Here is a 21,701-nt window from a genome sequence, read left to right as displayed (position 1 = left end):
TGTCTACTTCCCTTAATTCTTCCTAGAGCCTATAGAGAGCAGCAAATCCCCTGGACATCCTCGGTTCTCAGGCCATTTCCTGTCTATTCTGTCATAAACAAAAGAAAAGAAATCAAACTGGTATTTTTTCTAAATTGTACTTTATTTTCTTTTAAAGACATATGTTTTAAAACAGCGATTGTAGAGAATAAATAAAGAAACATTATGTTTTTTTAAACTTCCATAGTTACATTTATGCAATTAAAAACTCTATAATAAGTGTGTTCATTGTCTTGAAGACTGCAGGAATCTTTTTTTTTTTTCATAAATAAAAAAAAAATCACATCTTCCCCCTAACCAAATTTATTACCAAATAAATTAAACGTAAAAAATCAAGATAGAAAAATTCCCAGCCCTTCCTTTCGCTTAGTTAATTTGAAAAGTAGTGGCAGCGGAGAATCTTAACTGGTGAAGCCTTTAAGTCCTTTTAACCCCGTTTCAACCAATGTATGTACAGTGACAGGAAACCCATTTCTCTTCCAGCTTCATCGCCCCGTGTTTTTTTTTAATTTACGCATCATAAATAATAAAACTAATTCTACAGAACAATGTTACCAATGATAATCATACAGAATATTATTTTCTTTTGCCTCCGACTGTTTAGACTGGCCTTCTCTTCACGCCACAAGTCACACTATACAGTAGAACCCTGTTCAGTAGAATAACATCAGTGATATGCTTTTTCTTAACATGTACATCTTGTTGCCATCAATAGAGTATGTACATAATATACTGTTAATGGATCCATCTGTGGAATGATACAGTAGGAAACCCGGAGCACTTCATGATGTCGCGGATGCAGATTCGGTAGATGTGTGTGTCGCTGATATTACTGCTGCTGCTGTCGTTTCTTTTTTGTTTTGTTTTTTTGTTGTTTTTTTGTAAGCGCATACATGTGATACTGCTTTGTGTGAAGTGTTGCTCCTGTGCTATACGGTTGGTCAAACAACCAGAAAAGGCTGGGACATCCCAAGTGGTTTTTCTTGATTGAACTCTTAGGTTTTCCTGCAGATACGAAAGGAGAGAAGGGAGAGAGAGAGAGCATAGGGTTTTAAAATGACACACACCAAGCACAGCTTCAACACAGTGGACGTGGAGGGGTGTGTGCAGCACACACTTCTTGCACTGACGCCTCAGGGGGAGTCTCAGTAATCAACTAGTGCCCATGCAACTCAAACAGTGACAGTCACACTGCTGTGTGCAAGTGTACGCACGCGCCTAGGAAACAGTTTCTCGTCTCTTTTGGCAGGCAAATTAATTCAGAACATGCACAGTAGGAATTCTGGTGGGGGATGAACGTGCCAGATTTAGGAAACAGTTGGCGTCGGAGATTATGTTGCATTTATTCTGATAATGTTCAGAACGACGCTGTTGGCCAAACTGGAGTTTCTGAGGAACGTCAGGGCTCAGATGGTCCTGATAATGATTGGAGGTGCAGGGTGCTACAGACAGAGCATCTGCAGGGACCGGGACTAGTTACCTGAGTTTTAGCTGCCTATTGAGTTTCGGAGCAGCATTAAACCCCTTAACATTACTCTCCAACCTTCAAACCCACCTTTTATGTTTTCTGGGTTTTAAACTCCTTATTCTTATTCTCGTTTCCTTTTTTAGGCACAATGATCCTGCAGATACCCTGTGCATAAGACACGTCATGCATTTGTGATTGCGTTTAATGTGAAGTGGACATTTATTATTTATGTTTTATTTGACTATTCCTTTCTTTTGCTGTCGGTGTCCCAGAATTCCTACAGAGGAATGCAGTTCCTCAGCCAGCAGCACGTGTCACAGGAACCAAAGAGCTTTATCCAAAACCTTCTAGAGGAACGTTAGTGTCTCATTTGCCACAACACACAGTCACTTACACGTGTTTTTGGTTTTTGTACATCTACGCGACACACAGCACTCGCATGGACAGACACGCACACGGCCTCTCGTTCTGCCTCGCACGCAGTCACTCAATCACGAAGACTACGTTGTCGACCATCGACTGTACGGTACAGGAGCACCCCCCAGTCTCACAGAGAAACTTAAAGTTCAGGCACAAAGTCACATGGAGTCGAGTTACAACCAAACAAAAACCCCACCGCAAACTACCAACCACACCAACCGACTAAACAGAGGGAATGTGTAAGAATGATAATCATGACAGACAAAAAAGGAAACCAAAAAAGTCTAAGGGACAATATCTAATATCCATGTTTGATGGACAACAGGCTCATTTAGCACTGATGCTTTTTGAGGGGACTTAAAAGAAAAAGCATGTCATGATAATCAGTTACTTACAGACGCTGAGGTAAAGTGACAGTTATCGATCAGTGTTTGCAAGGATTAAAACCAGGACAAAATAATAAGAGGAAACTCACAACGCACCAAACACAGTTCATGGTCGCCACAGTAACCCGCCATGCAGTCAGCATGGTGAATCAAGGCAACGGCCCAAAATAAAAATTTGCTAATGGCAACCATCACAGGCAATATCGCCACAGCAACCAACAAAGGCCAATTAACTTACAACGCAGAGAGAAGGAAGGGGGGAGGTTTTAGCGGTTGCTAGGCAACCGTAGCCATAGCGAAGCACGTCTCCACGATATATGTATGGACAGGACAGTCTTGAGAGTGGTGTGATGTTTTTTTCAGGAAAAATGGCATATGGCACAGCACAAAAACAATAAATGAAAAGTTAAACAAAAAAATTTATGACGGACAGCAGTTGGCATTCATCCCTGCGACAGAACACTGGTTAGACAGAACATCTGAGCCGAGTAACAGTCTGAATATAGCTGTCCCTCTGTACTGAGCTACTTTTACACACTGTAGGTATCTTCTGACCCTTGTAATGCATTTCAAATTGATGGTATTTTTAGAGTGCCGCCACCTCATTAAAGTTAATCTAGTGTAGAGTTATTGACTTCTTCAGTTCCAGATGAAAGACGGCCATTTAAGCACTGAGCTCCCAATTACATCCAATCTGTCTCTTTAACTCCCAGACACATTTCCAGCTGTCTATCCATCCCTAAGCGTCTCATGCTACACGTCGATGTACACTAACTCACCTCCTCACTCCCTCAGTAAGGCCTGTTAGCATCCTTGGGCCTCTTCAGCTGCACTTTCAGTCTCTTCATGCCGATCTGGAAGCCGTTCATGGCCTGGATGGCAGTCTGGGCGCTGGACGGGTTGTCAAAGCTCACAAAGCCTGAGGAGAATGCCATGGAAGGACGTATCTGATGCAGTTATTTCATGTAAACAAATACTTTCAACGCGGCATCAAAGCGTTTCCTGTATTGAGACATCTCCTCCTCTGACTCACCGAAGCATTTGCTCTGGTTGGTGGCGCGGTCCACGAAGACCTTTGCGGAGATCACGTTACCGAAGGGAAGGAACATCTGCAATATCTCGGAGTCGGTGAACTCCTGCGGCAGGTGGTAGATGAAGATGTTACAGCCCTCGGGACCTGAGCACGAGGACGGGAGACACATGGACAGGAGGTTTTTCCAGTCAACATTCACTCCCGGCTGCTCCGTAAAAGCATTAAGCAGAGCATCATTTGGACTGACTGAGTTTTTCTTGATTGCTAGATGCACAGAGCATTTTTTAAACGCGTATTTGGATGTGAGTGCTCCACGTGTGAGCGCAGCGCGGACCTCACCTTCCCGTTGCTGCAGCTGCTGCGGCTGCTGCGGCTGCTGAGCCACCAGCGTGGGCTGGTGGGGGAACGGCTGTCCCACCAGGCCGTAGGCAGCAGGGTAGGTGGCTGACAGACAGGAGGAACAGGTGAGCCAAGCGAAATGTCCCATTTACAGCCTTGTTAAAACTGCATTCAGCCTGAGATGCAGCCTGCTATATTATATACTACAGTTTACCCTGACGGAAAGGTTCAGTCCAGGAATTAAAACAAAGTCTCACCTGTGTAGTGCTGCATGCCTGTGTAAGCTTGCTGCAGGGGGTCCAGGACTGGGCTCTGAGCTGTGACACAGTGAACGCATCGTCACCAACTGCTTCGCGCACACACACACAAACCCTACCAGCTATTTGGAGCACGTCAGCGCGCTCCAAATAACCACCAGGTGCTTTTTCGGTTCACTTCCTCCTAATTAGACTCTGGCTGTTGCACACGGAAGCGGGAATGTGTGCACCGGTGCCCGGCCGCAGCTTTACCTTGATAGGTGTGGACCCCGTTGGTGTACAGGGTCTCGGTGGCCGACTGGCCGTTGGGCGGAGCGGCCACGGACGGGTAGCTGTTGACTGCGAGCGGTGGAGGCAGAGCGGGGACGGGCGTGGCTGCGATGGACGGTGGACTGCTGGTACCTGCACACGTTAGCATATGACACAATACTGGAATTAGCTTCATAATGCAGCTGTAGGGCACTGTGCACCCTAACTCCATTACCGGCTCAGTGTTTTATAGGAACAGCTAACAGGACAGAAACTAGATGTTTGTTGCTTTGTTCTCTCAGGTCAACTTCTCCTTGTGTATCCGTCCTCGGATTTCAAGCAGCAATCTAATAAAGTCGGGCCGGGGCCGGACGTCTCAGCCTCCCGTTACCTGAGGAGGGGGTGATGGATGCGATCGGCGTGGCAATGATGCTGCTGGGATTGAGGGCGGCGAGCTGCTGCATCTGAACCGCTGCCACCGTGGCAACAGGGGAGAGGTAGGCCGACTGCGCCACCAGGGCCTGCTGCTGCATCAGCTGGAGGAGGAGGGGACAGTGTTCAGAGTCTGGGCATCGCGAGCGTGGATGTGATGATCCAAATGTGTGTGTGAAGTAGGCGACAAAATGCTCAGCGTCGGTCCTTTAGTAGCCGCACGCGGCCCATTGTCAACTATCTCCCCTGTGTCGTGTAAATGCAGCGGCTCCGCTCGGAGCGCTTGAAGGCCACGTCTCAGCACGCTGCAACGCAGAGCAGCTCCATGGCAACCTGCTCGGCTCTGACCTGCAGACGCTCCGTGGTCTGTTTAATCCGTCATTAGAGCCGATCAAGGCCATAATCTGCCTTCAGGCCGTGCGGCGGGTTGCGCTTCTAACCCGCGAAGGCCGTCATTGACTGCAACACATTCAGCCACTGCCTTTGTGCAGTTCTCCCTCCATCGCTTCCTTTAACCTCATGCACTTGAGGTTTTGGAACAAGGTTTTAATGATGTGTACCACTTTGTGATCACATTCATCGCGGAATAAAAATGATGTCAGGCCTCCTTAAGCATCACAAATTGAACAGCTGTAAATGAGCCAAATCTGAAACCATTTGCACTAAACGGTCAATTAACAAAGAGGAGAACAGTAATGTGACTTCCCTCACTGTAAATTGTCATAATTCCTGTTAAAATAATCGCGTATAGCGTTAAATCTTCCCATTAGAACCACATGGAACACAACACATCGACTAGGGTTCGATTTTCCGAAGCGCTGTGTGTGGTTCCATTCTGCCACAGTAGCTTTTAGTTCCACGTATGGAGCCTTTTCTGGCGGGTTTCATGTTGACAGTTTGTTTGTGCACCCATTGTGTTATTGTTCTTTGCTCCAATGCATCGATCCCTGTGTTGCCCCCTATGGCTGAAGGGTCAAACGCGCTTGTGCCGAAGCATTAATCATACATGAGGTCAGGCATTTCATCTGATCGGTCTCTCACTATAGATTTTTACACAGACCCGTGCATTGTTACTGCATGTGGAGTTTCTTTCCAAAGTAACGTGTAAGTATACGCGTATTACTCACAGCCTGTGTGTAGGCATTGTACGCCCCGAGGTGCAGGGTCATTGGACTGATGACGCCCAGCTGAGAGGCCACCTGCTGCATCCGCCGGAGCCCTCGCTCCTTCTCCGTATCAGCGAACTTCACCACGAGGCTGGAGGAGGCGCCCTGAGGACAAAGACGCAGAGGCGACGGTGTGTCCGATGCGTTTCAGAGGGAAACAGTCGCTGCTCATTAGGTTTTAAACGGGCAGTTAATGCAGTAATGACTGCTAACATCCTGGTTACACACTAGAACCTGTGTGTCACCAGCGCTACTGCAAATAGTTACACACGCAGCTGTATTTTTATTCCTCTGAGGTAAAATGGAAATGTACAGATTCCAAAAAAAAATCCCCAAAACTGAGGTAAGTCGTGTATTATGGTGTGTGCGTGTGTGTACTTGAGTAGGAGGAGGACAGAAATGAGAAGTGGTGACTATTAGCTGAGTCACTATGTTGAGTGTCTAAATGACTGGATTTGGAGCATCTGAGTGTGTGTGTGTGTGTGTGTGTGTGTGTGTGTGTGTGTGTGTGTGTGTGTGTGTGTGTGTGTGTGCGCGTGCGTGCTGGGGGACTCACAGGTAAAGTACGACTCCCATGCAGAGCACTGATGGCGGCTTGAGCCTCTGCGTTGCTTTGGAACTTTACAAACGCGCAGCCTGCATGAAACGATAACGCCATTAAACACGGCCTCACACACACACACACACGCAACATAAAAAAAAAACTTCTCTTTAAAAACACATTAGCAGCCGTCTTACATCTAGTGTTTCATCAGTTACCAAGGCATCATTAAACATGGTCCACAAAACATTCATTGCTTCATCAATCACAGCCCGTAAACCACCAAATGCATCATTAGCCCTGACCCATAAAACCTATTCCACCATTAGTCACGCCTCATGCGGCACACGCAGAAAAATCTGGCATCTGTGTTTGAACTGTCGCTGGACTTTGATTCAAATGGCAAATATCATTAGCACAGTTGTTAGTGACAGTCGTAACTCAGATCCGCGTGTCGATAACGTTGGATAAAAGCGCCTGTGACCAGGTGTCCTGGAAGCTGCACGGCGGGTGACCTCAGAGGTCAGGGAGCTTCCAGGTTGCTGCTGCTTGGGCTTTTACGCCCCCCGGCGCCTCGTTCGTTTACCTTTGCTGGTGCCGTCGGGCCCGCGGAGCACGGTGCACTCCTCTATGCTGCCGAAGGGCTCGAACATCTTCCTCACATCGGCGTCTGTCTGCTGCTTTCCCAGCATGCCCACAAACAGCTTCCTGTCTTCTAAGGGGAAGGAGATCGCCAAGATGGGAGGAGGGGAGGGGGGGAGGACAAGAGGGTGTGTGGATAATGTGAGATTAAAGATGGAAAAAGCGGGGGTGGATGTTTTATGAGCGAGGTGAGACTCGCCGTGATGCGATCCCACCGTACATGCACGAATAACGGAGAGCTGCTGTGTGATAAACTGGGTGGAATCTGCCCGCGGTACCGCGCGGCGCCACCAGGGGGCGGAAACGTGCACATTCACAGGAACACAAACAGCATCTGGTGGTGACTCAAATGTTTGTCACCCTCTGTGTTGTCAGAGAAGCTGCTCCGTCTGTCCCCGTCTGCGAGGGATCAGACTGGCGTTTCTGCATGTTTTAGCCTCTTCACTACAAATCGCATCCGCGGCACAACGCCGCAGACTCTGCTCCAAAGCACGTGGCGCATTTTTCCATTTGTCACCTCTGTTTGTTCTATTTCCCAGGCCGCCGTTCGTCTTCGAGCCGCCTGAGATGCGGCGTCAGTGCGCGACTCTGTCATTGTCCTCATTGTTTTACTATGTTTATGTTGACGTGGTGCAATGAGAAACATCTGTCTGCGTCAGCGTGCGGTGGATTCGAATGGCTCACGTTTAAAGGTTTTCACGCGGAGAGAAGAGCCCAATCTGACATTTCCTGTCTGGGAGGCTGCGGCCTGGCAGTTAACGTGTCAGAGCGTCAGAGCTCCTCCAGCAGCACGACGCGCTGCCACGACTTGGGCAATCAGCCCGTGACAACACCGGCTCTCAGCTGCGTTTCGACAGAACGTAAAACCCACCTTCACGCTGAATGGGATCAATTAGAGCTCGAAATGCGTGGTTGATCGCAATCAGAGGCAAGATCTTGGTTCTAAAAATGCCGAATAAATGAAAGGACGGCCAAGCTGTAAAACGTAACTGCTTCAGTGGATGACTGATAACAGGCGCTTCTTCAGGGGGATCTGTAAAAAGGCCCCTCGTTGTGTGTTGAAGTGGACACAACTGGACCAGTGAACTGGTTTAGGGCCTGTTGCTTTGTGTGCACTGAGGCCGCTGTTTGAACAGGTGCGCTCTGGGAGGAGACAGGTGCTTCTTACCTCCTCTGCTCTCGCTGTCGGCCGGCTTCACTTGGATGGGACGGTTCATCTGCGAAGACAGAGGAAACACGACAAGGTCACGTTAAATATGATGGTTGATGATTCCTAACAAGCTGCTGCTGAACAAGCTGACATTTATAAGCACAGCCTTCATGTTGCTGAGTAATGCATGTGTTTCAGTCTCCTACATTTCCTGAATGATTCCTTTCCTGTTTGTTTCTTTCCCAACTCCACTCCAGGACACCATGGCCGACAGTGATACGTGTGATATGACATTCACAGTCTCTCTCTCTCTCTCTCTCTCTCTCTCTCTCTCTCTCTCTCTCTCCCGAGTCTCTCTCAGAATCTGCTCTAATGCCGCTGTCTATCGTTCCTTCTCCCCCTATCACACAAAACCAGGAAAAGCACACACCCACGCAGGATTGGGGAAGTGATAAGATTAAGAACGCTCGCCAGCTAATCTGGATTACGGGAGCACGCAGCGTCGGAACAGTGAGAGATCCTGAGCCTGATGGAGAGGCAGAGGCGGAGGCGGCCGGGGCGACGCAGGGTTACGGAGGAAATAATATTAAAATATTAAAAACAACAGCAACAAAGAAAAAGAAAGCACACACAGCAGAGGAGGATTAAGTGACCTTTTCATAATTCATCAAAAGACAAGCTGTGAAATTCCAATTGTTATTTCGCCAGTCTGCCCCCCCTCCCTTTAACAAAACCCCCATATGGAAATATGCACACATCAATGCTTCAGCGCCGTGTCTTTCAAACGTATAGAGCACAAAGCGGTGAAAGGATGTTTTGAATTGAATAAAGAATGGAGCGAAGATAGGGTGGCGAGGAGACGGGGAGGACTGGGAGGAAGGAAGGGAGCATATGGAGGAGAGGATGGAGGAGGGGAGGCTTGTGTGCGTGTGCGGGTGTGAGGAGGAGGAGGCGGAGGAGACGTCGGCTAAAAGACGAGGCGCGAGCAACAGTGTGACACTGTTAACTGTGGCTTAATGAAGGTCTTAATTATGGAGCTGGTGACATTTCAGCCTGCCACTGATCCCGTGCCACTGATTGATCCGGTGTGATCGGTCATCAGGAGACGCTATTGATCGCTGACTCGGTCGTGCTCCTCCACCGGCGTTCCCACGTGCTGCGAAAATACCACTGACACCTGCTGCTGGGAGCAGCCAATTATTTCCACCAATTAATAGCATGATCGAGTTGAGCCTCAGAACTAGATTCCAGTCAGTCAAGTGATGGAGGACTGGTCCTGCAGCCAGTGAAGAGGAAGTTTGCTTTGTAAACTTTTGTATTAAATTCAACATCACGTCACCCAGACTTGGATAAAACCAGTCAACCAGCATCATTCATGCTAATATCAAAGGCTTCGTCCAAGCTTCCTACACAATACTACCAGTACTAATAAGAGTACTGAAGTCACACTGAACACTGGTTTATGTTTAAGTTTATATTCATTGAATAATCCCATTAGACATGTTGGATGAAAGTACTTTGAAAAGCTTTGGAGTAAAAGTGTATAAACTAATAAAGTTTCAAAACCTGCTTATTGTTTCGCAGACACAGTTTTCATATTTTTGTGTATCCTTACGACAGCACCCGTCCATGCATGTTTCATATAGAGAACACAAGACGCGTTTAGTGAAGCTGCAGTGGGTGAGACTTTGAAAGGGAACGTCGAGGACGCGACCTTGGTCTACGGTCCGTGTTTTGTCTGAGCAGAATACAGAAAGAGCCAGACCGGAGTTTGTTGTTTTCAATCCAGAGCTAGAAGCTAATTCATGGTGAAATAACTAAGTGTTGGGTTAACTGTCACCTTCTGGTAGTAGCTTAAATTGGCAGGTGTGATTGATCACCTGTTTGAATGATCCCACGGCCATAAAAGCAGCGAAGGCCGCTGCGGCGGCGATAAGGAGCAGAGCGGCAGATGGTTCAGGAGATTGGAATTACAATATACAAGTAGGAAAACAGTGATAAGTGGCGGCCATCAAGGCTGCGCCCCTCCAGATCGGCACGGCAACCGGGCCCCGCCGCGCTGACGGAGAGCGCGCTCGCATGGCCGTCGCCATGACAACACCGCCGATGAGAGCCCCACCATCAGGTAAACAAGGTTGCCCTGAATGACGCGCGGGAGAGAGACGGGCGAAAACAAATGAGGAGGACAAAGGGTGCTTCTAGGTCGAGAGATAGCAGGATTAGATGCGTGCGGGAGGAGGGAGGGAGGGGGGGGGGGGGGGGGGGGGGGTGGGGGGCAAGAAAGGGGAAGGAAAAATGAAAGACATCGAACAAAAGGAAAAAAAATGGATGACTGGATGAGCGTTGGTGCCTGTTGAATGTTGGCGCTGCCTCGAGAGCAGATGCAGATGCAGCGAGAGGAATATCTTGCTCTAAGCTCTAAACCACTGACACACACTTTACAGTAATTTGCTCCCCCCCCTCCCCTCCTCCTCCTGTTGCTCCCCTCCCTGTTCTCTCTTTGGCTTGTTTACAAAAACAGTCCCGTACTGTGCACGGGCGACGCACGGGCAGAACCGGCCCGATCAACGCTCCATTTTAGCAGCGCGGCTCCGCTGACGGGTTCTTCTCCCCCTCAGCTCTGCAAACACGCAGCACACCCATTATATACAATCATCCTCCGATTAAACACACACACACACACACACACACACACGCTCTCTGCTCCCGCCGGTCACAGCAACATGAGCACACATCTCCACATACTTAATCTTTTCACTCTGCAATGCTGCGGGGGATTTCGTTTAGGATTATGAGATATTAAATCCATAGATTATCCAATCAAATCACAGCTCGACCCCTTCGCCACAACGCGTGACCCCCCCCCAACACGCCATCACAGGTCCCCACACGCAGAGGAGCTCCGTCCAGTAGACGCCTTTTTTACCCACAGTAAACGTAGTCTCTACAGAGGCTCGTTCACATGTGGAGGAAGTGAAGCGTATTCATGGCGACGTTTCCCTGTTGAGGATAATATCGGCGCTCTCAGCTCAAACAGCCTCCGTTGTTAAGTCTATTTAGCAGGCAGGTGCCGTGTGAAAGTGACACATTTCTGTCGTCGCCTGTTTTCTCTCCAATTTCCCTCCATTCTGCTTCTCTGTTCTGAAAAGCAGCCACTCTGAATGGTAAATATATCAGCAGAGACCATCTCCCTGCTCTTTCAGGAACATTTACAGCGGGGAGGCAGAGTTGGGGGTGGGGGAGGGGGGCGGTAGGGGGAGGTGGGGGCAGCGTAGGGTGGGGCGGTGGGGGGTTGGGGGGGCACAAAGACAATTTTCCATCTTCGCCTCCCCTCCGCTCCATCACACAGCGCTGGTCATTGCATCGTGCCGGTCGCCTAGCAACCTGGCATCCCTTGTCCCCGCCGTTTCCAGGCAACGAGACCTGCGACCGTAATCAACCTGCCACCTCCCGCCTCCCGCTCCCCTCCCCTCCCGCTCCTCCCCGTTCTGTTCTCCTCTCGTCTCTGCTGCCTTCGCTCCCCCTCGCCTCTCCATCCGCCGCGTCGCCGCAAATGCACTTACGCCCGGGACGCACTTGTGAATTCACCCGGGGGAACGGAGGAGCACAGGTGTAAATTGGTACATTCACAAGCAAATAGAAAAAGAAACACAGCAGCAACGCCAGTGGAGAAAGTCACGAAAAAAAAGGGGGGGTTAACAGACACAGATGATTGTGAACCAGCACAAAGAAACAGGGGAGGGAGGAAAAAAAGCAGAGATGCACGAGTACAGTCTGTTAATGTTTCCACACAGGAGCGCACACACAGATGCGCACACACACGGCCATGGATGGGCAGACGCACAAAGCCCAGAGAAACCCCGTCTATTCCTGGACTGAGCCAAGCACCAAGTCAATCAAACTCAGACCGACAGCACAACACGTGTACGGTGCAGGTATTAAAGCACTGATCCGGTGTCACAGCGTCAGAGCCACTTCCCAGGTTTGTCTCCGGCTCCTGAGGCTTCACTGATCTGTCCGGCATTGAGACGTCGCCGACACTCAGCCCCTCCTGTCAGACGGCCAACAGAAATCCTTCAAAGCGGGGAAGCCGAAGAACAAAGAGTAAATTTCTAACAACACTCCGGTTGACTCTCAATTGTTTTGTCTCCTCTGACTGTTAAATATTCATGTCAAGTGTTGTTTGACTCAACTCAGTGGAGCAGACGGGGAAAAGAACCGAATCAGGGACAGAGCGTGTGTGTGTGTGTGTGTGTGTGTGTGTGTGTGTGTGTGTGTGTGTGTGTGTGTGCGTGTGTGTGTGTGTGTGCAGTGAAGATCGGGTCCATGTCCTACTTTTCTTTTTTAATTCGGGCATCGTTTACACACTTTAACTCTGTCGTGTACAGTGTACATGCTCATTAGAAACCCGGCCTGACGCTGGAGTTCAAAGAGCCTAATGAGTTTTGTGACAAGAGCCCTTCTTCCACTTGTGTGTTCACCCTCCACACACACACACACACACACACACACACACACACACACACACACACACACACACACACACACACACACACACCCAACCCCCCAAAACAAACTACTTCTCAGTAACAGATGTCTGTATTTAAGCTGATAAACACACTGCCTCAATGCACCTCCAGCCCCCCTCCCCCACCTCTACTGCCACCCACTGTTCATTATGTCAAACTTTAATTCATTTCTTCCTCCCCTGTTCCCCTGCACACCCCTCCCCCCTCCTCCATTTATCCAATTTCTCTCAAATTCACACCCATTTACCACTTTTGTGCAAATCCAATCTGCATTTATCATTACAGTTGGCCCAGAGTGACATACACAACCCCCCTCCCCTCGTTTTTTGTTGTTGTTGTCAGTCTGCACTGCATCGTACCCTTTGCATTGATATGCATGTATATGTAAATGAACCGACGCATGAATGCACTCTTCCATCCAGATAGCTTCATCAAGTGAACGCATTTGCTCTGTTAATTATCGCCATCATCCCGTTAAACCGGTCCAAATCGCGCTATGGGCTACATATGGAGGCCCGGCGTTATCTGCTAATAGTCAGATACATAAAAAAACGAGCTGGCAGGTCACGCGCGCGTGTTCACAGATCAGACCAGCACGCGTTCAGGCACCAGTGAACCACATAAGCTCCATGTTTTTGTCATTTTTAGCACCTTGTTACACATTAACTATAGAAATGGGAGACGTAGCCGTTCACCTCGCAGCCCTGAAACCTCTTCAGCCAGAACGTTTGCTCAGACATTAAGGCATAAATTAAAACACTCTGGCACTACAACTTCCGTTCTCATATCCTGTGTAAAAAGCCTGGGTTATATTTAGCATATGCATTTATTTCAGACTATTGATAAAACCCCTCTGTCTGCTCCGTCTGAGTCCTTATGGCTGAGTAAATGTCAGGCTTAGTCAGATGTTCCACTCAAAGAGGGCTCTCTCCTCTCGTATGGGCAGCTTAAACACAGAAAGCGTCGCAGCAGCACAGATTTTACTCGCACACAAACTGCACAGCGAATGAAGGAACCTGCTAATAAACCCTCCAACTTCCAGTCCACATCTTCCAATGGGTGCTCTTCATGGACACCCGTGTGCACAAGAGCAAACAGACAGTTAGAAACACACACACACACACACACACACACACACACACACACACACACACACACACACACACACACACTTTATTAAACTGTGTTAGTGCGAACACCTGCCCTCCTGTCGCCTGCTCCACAAACACACACAGATTTCTCACTTGGGCACAGTCACACATGAAATAGTTATTGCATTTAAAATGAACTGTGAGGCATTGTTGCAAATATTAATTCTAGTAAGTGAGTGTTGACGAGGGCCATTATGTTGTGTGTCTACATGAGCAGATACACTTGGGCCCGGAACCAACGACTGCTCTCGTTATTGATTGAAGTTAAAGTTTGACACTTTGGGAAATTCGGTTATTTCCGTTCCAGCCAGGAGAAAGATGGGATGATGGAAGCTGCTGTCACAGTCGCTCCTTTGATGTGGAGCTACAGCGAGAGGCCGTTAGCTTAGCATTGTGTTAACTAGTGGACCTGCTGATGGTGAATTATCTTACCACTAAAGGTTAGTCGCTGTCTTTGTGCTAAGCTAAGCTAAGCTACGCTAACAGATACATGTCTCATAAGGAATATTTTCCTCCTGAGACATATTTTTATATTTTCCCATTTTTTTCAACAACACAATGACATGAAATGTTTGTTACATATTTATCTTACTTAAAAGTTTTGCAAATCTTTTTTGAAGAAGTAACTGAATACTTAATTGGTTTTGTGTTAATTCTGTCACATTAGCAGCTCTAATAAGCTCTAATAACCCATCACTCAGCTGATTCAACGCTTGATTAAAGCCGTTGAAATATGCACCGCATGTGAAATGCGCTTTTTTAAACGCGGCTCCAGCAGCTGAGGACGCCGGACGAACTGGGCCGAGACAGCGTGGAGATAAAGTGAAGCGGCCGCGCCGTCGTCTCGCTCCGGACGCTCTCCCTCTCCCCGTCGCTGAGAGACGGCCTCTTTCACCTGAAACTCAACACAGGGCCAGGTGCTGCTCCTGCTCAACCATCTGTCACCCCTGCCTGACTTCCTTCTCCTCCTTTCTTTTTTACCCTGTCCCATTGTTACCAGGAAGAAAAAAATATATTTAAATAGCAAAGGGAGGAAAAGACCGTCTCCTACTTTTCAGAGAGCGCTAAGTGTGAATGACATCTTTCAGCTCTCTCTACTTTCAGGTGAGCTTTCATTTGAGCCTCTTCTCAGTTCTATAATTGCTTTCATGTTATTTCTTTTGTATTGCACCAGCCATGAGATGCCAAAGTTAATTATTCTTTGGCAGTGCAGGTGCAATTAGATGACAATTACACCACAGCTGGTAGCAGGGGTGGGAAGCAGCTCTTGTTCGCGTGGGTGTGTATGAAGCTAATAAGATGGTTTTCGCCTTTTTTTTTTCTTTCTTTGGCAAGAGAGGAGGGGGCAGGGAGGGATTGAAAGAGCACAGGAGGGTTTAGCTTGTTCCACATGGCTTAGAGGTAAGAGGTTATGAGGAGAAGAGCCGCTGGGGTAGAAACGCAGGGGGAGAGAGCTTTAGCCATGCAGCAACGGGGCCCTGCTGATCCCCTACGAGAGGTCAGGAAGGTCACGCTACTGTCACGCTAACAATGGGATTTCTTTTGTCGCCACCCTAATACCAGCCTGCTCCTTTAAACAGTCCCTACATGCCCCACTAACCCCCCCGCCTGCCATTACAAGACTATTCCAGTTGGGAAATGATATGTTGATTATCAAGAAATAAAAAATGATTTGCTCCCCAAGTGTGAGAGGGATGCTGTTTGTTTTGAAAGCCGGCTAATGATTATCCCCTTTAATGATTAATCAATAAACAATTATTTTTGATTATTCAATCAATCTTCAAAATGTGCGAGAAGATCGACTCCCAGTACCCCCAGGGTTCCACCAACGGAACAGAATGATATTTAGCTATTCTGACAGATAAGACAAATAAAAGCAGGAAAGCCTCAGAGCTGGAAACAGACTGTTTTACATTGATTGCCTGAAAAATTGAAAATTGACTCAAGCTCTTATTAGACACTTTACATCCATTGACTATTAGTTGACACAACTAATCTTTATATTTTTTAAGCAAAAATGAAATATATATATATATATATATATATATATATATATATATATATATATAGAGAGAGAGAGAGAGAGAGAGAGAGAGAGAGAGAGAGAGAGAGAGAGAGAGAGAGAGAGAGAGAGAGAGAGAGAGAGAGAGAGAGCGAGAGAGAGAGAGAAAATATTGGATTCAGGACTGTTGCTCAGACCAAATAATTGTTAAACAAGTCAATGAATCAATTATTCAATAAAACAGATCTACACTTTAATGGACCCTGTAAGACAATAGGGATCTTGGCTGTGCTGTGTGTTCTCACTCATCTCACACAAACTATGGCCATGAGCTGCCATTCAGGAGAGGAAGAGAAAACGGAGTGAGTGATGTAGATTTCAACAAAAATAACAAAAAAGGGAACAGGAGTAAAGCCTTGTTAGTAAAAGAGGAAGCCGCGGTAAGTCTGGGAGCGCACTCTGTCTCAGTAATTCCTTGCCTTGTCGCCTTGTCTCTCATAGAGTCGGTTATTATAGAGACGTGGCTGTCATGTCATATTTAGCTCTGGAAATGTCATTTGGCAGCACACCTGCTGCCTGGCTATGCTAATAAAGCTAGGTTTAACTTTGATTAGAATTCAGAGGGAGAGATGGATGGAAAGAGGGGAGAGGGAGGGGAGGGGGGAGGGGAGGATGGGACACACACACACACACACGCACGCGCATACACACGCACAAAGGGAAACATCAGAGAGAATAAGAAGAGGCTAAGTCACACCAGCATAGCTGTCTGTTTTGACCTAAGACATGTAGCATGATGATTCATGCCTCAACTGGATGGATATGTCTGGATGCATCACATATGAAACATAAGAGGGAGAGCAGCCCCTGACCTTTATTGGAACATATCAGCTAAAAGGGGAAGTTGAGCCTCCGTGTCAAACCCGGTTAATTTCCGCGTGTCCCTGCGCGTGCGCGCGTGCGTGGCGCGTGCACGTGAGCCCACGTTATCCCGCTCCTTCCCATACGCTGTCACACTCACCCCTGGTAGCGTCTTCTGCTCGTGCAGTGCATTCTGGGCTTTGAGGGCTGACTCACGCGCACAATATGTCAGGAAGGCGCAACCTGGGGACGAAGACAAATGGCAGAAGATAAGCGAACCATGAGCCCATGTAATTTTAATGTCTGATTCATATGCACGGCAGCGGGATGTTACTGTAACTTAATCTTCAGTGGCCCTTTCATCTAATCGCTTATAGGCAGAAATTTTATTGTGCTTTGGTTTCATTTTACAGCAGCTGCAGGTCAGCATGCCTTTAGATTATCAAAAAATGCTCCCCTACTTTAATCAAGTCAAAGTTATTAATCTACATTTAAAGCTGCAGGAAATAAAAGCTCAAATAAACATAACAAACAACTGTGACTTTGTTAGATATTCTCCTGACAGCTGCAGAGATGTATAGGATTAATAAATTATATTACCTGGAGACTGCTCAGACACAAGCAGTGGATGAGTTTTAATATCACGCTGTTCAAGTAAAATGTATGCAGTCCCTCATAATAGACAAAGGCCTTCATTAACCTTTTAGGTCTCCCACAAATCATGAATATGTAAATGTATGCAGAAGAGGTGTTATAGATGTTAGAGGACTGATACCACCTGGCCTATACGTCTCCCAAATGACTGATGCTTGATGTGGATTCATAAAAAGTCTTTGTTTTCTTTGCTGAGATTTGCATTAGAAATGACTAGAATCCGTGTTTGGAGGAGATCACTTTTCTGGCTCACGTCCATCTGTCAGACAGATTTCCTTCCAAAACATCATCGTGCTCATCATGTCACACACACTTACAGGGATAGATGGCACTTGCTCTTTTAGCTGACTGAAATCACTATATAAAACTATGGACTGACAAAATGCCTGCTACTCAAATATGTTTATGATAATACTGAGTGACTCCATAATGATAACCTTATGATAAGGACAAGTATATTTTTACACTGTTTATATGTCATTGGGGTTTTCCTTTTTATTGTAGGGATGCTCCCAGCATGACTCAGGTGCTCCCCACATAGAGTTGGGCTCAGGAGTGTGCTGATGGTTAATTTAGGAAGAGGTGGAAGAAGCTGATTCGTCTCCTCGTAAACAATCAGGTCATTAAACTCGACCGTCGTTGATGAGCAGGCCACAGCTCTCATATTGTCTCGTCACATCCAGGGAGATAAATTGAACTATGTTGACTCAATTACTCACTGTCAGCTGTTACAGCTGATGGAATTGAGTCCGGACTATTTTTAGTGCAACCCTGCAACAGGCGACGTGACCATATTTGGAAACACAAACAACAAAAAGTGGACGTTATATTTTTTAAATAGTTGGTTTCAGAGCTACAGCTGAAGGAGGACTGGTCTATGAGTGTGTGTTTACCTTTGTGCATCCCTGTGTATTTGTCCTTTATCACCGTCAACTCATAGATCTTGCCAAACTGCTCAAAGATGGGCTTGAGGTCCTTCTCCTCCAGATTTCGGGGTATCTGCCCGATGAAGAGCTTGATTGCGTCAGGCTCCTTCATTGAGAAGTCTGGGGAGGAATAATAACACGCGCGCTGAGTGGAGGCAGTCAGGAGGAGCAGACAGGAGCCTGCAGGCTTAAATTCACACTGCACAGGAGGTGCGAACGCGAGGCCGGGCATGGAGGTGCAGATGGGAGCATTTGGGGAGGGTGCAATAATAGTTTCTTTATCCTCTGAGAGATGGAGGTGCTAATTCTCTATAGAAGCACCAAAGACACCACAGTTACACACAATGACGCTATAATTACTATAAAATAATGTATGGACATAATAACGGATGAAACGCTTAATAGTAACTACAAATTCTCTGTGGACCATCACACATGGACTGTAGGAGATAGACTTGTTTTTTTGTTTATGTACATTAACAATTACACATATTTCTTAATGCCTGATTTTCTAAAAGCAAAATGCAATCAAATTACTTACAAAAAATAAAATTACAATCGTCTAACTTTTATACTTTTAGCGTTACATAACGATTCCGCATGTACAAATCTAACGGGCAATTCAATAAAACAGTAATCAGTCTTTCCTCGCACTGATTTCGGTGCGAGCTGCTGAAATTCAAGCCCACACAGAAACATGACAGCGCGTCTGTCAACACAGTTGGGGACCTGTGCTCTTTGTCAAGACGTGGGTGACAACAATGACCTGATTTCACACGTTTGACCGAAAACACCGAACAACAAAGAGTTGGGTTTTTTTTAAATCCTACCTGTGGTGCTGGTCGTGGCGAAGAATCGGCGGAATCGGAGCAAGCCTTTTTCTCCCCGCTCGCTGGCGTTCGGTAATTAAATCTCAATTATTCAGTTCATGTGTCTCTGAAGCGCCTTTGAATCCTGTAACAAGTTAGGCCTGTTCCCCCCCTAAATCAACACAACTCACATCCAGCGACGGTCCTTTATTCTGCATGAGCGTGTTTTACCTAGATCTGCTTGTTGTTCTCCCTCCCGCTCTTTACTGACAGATACTCCCTTGTTTATTTTTTTTTTTTCTAAAATAAATCTGACATAAAAATAATCAAATCTCTCACTGGCTTGGTTAAACGGAGAGTGTTGGATCAGGTGAATGTTTAGCCTTCCTGCTGTAGAGATCCGCCAGTCTGCTTGCTTGTCCTCTCCTCTCCTTCTCTGTGTATATGTGTGTCTGTACTCCTTTGACGTCGTAAGCCGGTGTCTCCCTCCCCGTCCATCTCAGCTCCATCCCTCCTCTGGGCTGTACGAGCCGTGATGTCTACCGCCAGGGACCGTCAATAAACTACTACCGCTGTGACAAACGCAGACTAGTCGAAGGGCAGAGGGAAATGAAATTGCCTACACATAAAAGACAATTATTTTCTCTAATGAGAAATTTAACCAATAATAAAATATAAGCACACCAGATTGTGTGTTCTAATCTTTAGAGTAGGAAAAATAAAGATATGAGTAAGCCAAACATCTTCATCAGCGTCTGATTTGTGTAAATTTACTATTCAACTGCTGCTGGGGTTTAATTTACTCATCTAAGAAAACACTCACTCACATTTATTAAATCATAGTAAAAGACATGTTGGCTGGTTGGTGCTATATAGAGAATTGCAAACAATCAGATGTAACAGGAGCTTGTCTCATCTACAGCAGAGACGAGCTGTAATTGAAACTGGAGGGGCTCTGAGCCACGGTTCATCTTTTTCGTTTTTCATGTAGGCGAGTGAGACGCACACGCTCCCTGACATCAAGCCACGCAAATCCGCCTTTTGTTCTCGCCGTGGCGCTGGCCGTGGTTCTGAAATGGGTCCGCTCGGCTCGCCGCACCCCGTCACCGCTCCAGTTCGAGCTCTCTGTGCGGGAACGAAAACCCTTCCACGCGCGTGTTCGTTCACGCAGCGACGGTGTTTTCTTGTTTTTGTTTTTTTCACGGGAGAGACGCGCACACGCCCTCCGTGAAATCTCAACAGCATGTAAACAATAAGCCCACATGACACCAGGCTGCACACACCCGACATGCGCACACGGCCACACTTCAAAGGAGTCACGATCTGGACCCGTTTGGCTTAAAGCAACGACAGCAACATCATAGTGTTTATTCAAAAACGCACGCAGCAACTCTTTTTTTCCACGAACAAACACAGCTGCGCGTTGAGTGGGAAGGACACGATCACCTTCCCGTAACGTCGAGAGCGGATCCACAGGCAGCATATAAATACTATCCGCCTCCCGCGTTTCACCCATGACACGTAGCTGTAGATCACGCGCACTGTGGCAAAGCTTTGGCCGAGGGTGAATGAGCGGTGGGCTGCTCTCCGGAAACGTGATTCGTGTCATTTTCACAATGGATGGCAATTTTATTTTGGAGGGTAAACAACGACGACATCTGGCGACGAGACGGGGCGCCATTCGTGGCGTTGATCCTGTTGCTGTGCTTTGCATAGACAATAACGTTGAAAATATCCCACAACGACGCATGCATGACGTTGTCGCTACCACTGCGCTGCATGGGGTTATTTGTTGTGTGTAACTAGAGGAGAGACCCGTTCCTTTTGATTAAGGGTGAGTTGAAATACAGTACACAACGTTTAGAGTACATAAAAAACCAACACGTAAACAAACAGACGACACCGTTTTATTATATGAGCAGTGGAGGTTTATTTCTGAAAACGTGAATGGAACGTGTTAAACACTGTGAGGCAACTGTGCCCAACAGAGAGAAAATAGATTGTTTATAGAGTATTTAATAATCCTGTTGTACTTACTCACAGGGGCCTCTGTCCACTCAAACACGCGACTGAACAAACAAACGGAACTATTTCAACATTTCATTCTCTCCCAGCCTCTGTTGACTGTTTTGGTGCCGTGCTGCTGGTGTATTAAAGTGCAGGCTTACCCATCTGCTGCTGCCTTCATGTCAGACTTAAGAAGCCATCACTGGAAGCGACGCAGGATTCAAAGGGGGGAGCCAGCGCAGCCTCACCCCCCCCCCCCCCCCCCCCTCCTCCACTCCCACCAGTTAACATATTGAAAGGGTTGCCATCACATCACACACATCAAGGTGCGGCTCCGGGTCCCTGAGGATGAAAGCATGAGGAGGAGTGAAGGGATGAAACAAGAAACACGTTAGAATTCAAGAAAGTGAGAAAACAACATTTTTAACCAAGCCAACCTGAAACGAAAAATATCTTTTTTTGTCAATTCGACATATTTTACTTCATTGCCAACATCGACATGCGAATGTAAAGCAAACCGCGTGAAAGCAAACAAATCTTCAGTTTTTGCGGCCTGATAAAGAGAAAGTGCGCGCGGACGTCCGGCAGCCGCACGCTTTCACCCCTTAACGTTTGTCTGCGTGCGCCTAAAAATCTGGAT

At 47.1% G+C, this 21,701-nt stretch overlaps 1 protein-coding gene across 3 annotated transcripts; it reads right to left on the bottom strand.

Moving 5' to 3' along the window:
- Positions 1-276: 276 nt before the first annotated feature.
- On the bottom strand, positions 277-21,315 carry celf3a (cugbp, Elav-like family member 3a). Of its 3 annotated transcripts, XR_003787668.3 has the most exons (15): positions 19,076-21,315; positions 18,213-18,365; positions 16,826-16,908; positions 8,141-8,189; positions 6,917-7,045; positions 6,346-6,425; positions 5,751-5,894; positions 4,583-4,727; positions 4,195-4,344; positions 3,943-4,002; positions 3,686-3,790; positions 3,347-3,490; positions 3,093-3,232; positions 2,552-2,648; positions 277-1,044 (listed from the first exon to the last, which is right to left on the bottom strand). XR_003787668.3 is itself a non-coding variant. In XM_029168076.3 (14 exons), the coding sequence occupies exons 2-13, from the start codon at positions 18,355-18,357 to the stop codon at positions 3,105-3,107; spliced, it is 1,362 nt and encodes a 453-aa protein (XP_029023909.1). In that variant the 5' UTR covers positions 18,358-18,365; positions 19,076-21,315; the 3' UTR covers positions 277-1,044; positions 3,093-3,104. The 3 variants fall into 3 exon arrangements, 2 of the variants coding, with proteins under 2 accessions (XP_029023909.1, XP_029023910.1); XM_029168076.3 differs by lacking the exon at positions 2,552-2,648; XM_029168077.3 differs by lacking the exon at positions 2,552-2,648 and having other exon boundaries at positions 6,917-7,042.
- Between the last annotated feature and the right edge of the window lie 386 nt (positions 21,316-21,701).

This window comes from Betta splendens, chromosome 11 (assembly GCF_900634795.4).
Source record: "Betta splendens chromosome 11, fBetSpl5.4, whole genome shotgun sequence".
Classification (NCBI taxonomy): Eukaryota; Metazoa; Chordata; class Actinopteri; order Anabantiformes; family Osphronemidae; genus Betta; species Betta splendens.
This window is presented reverse-complemented; position numbering and strand designations above follow the sequence as displayed.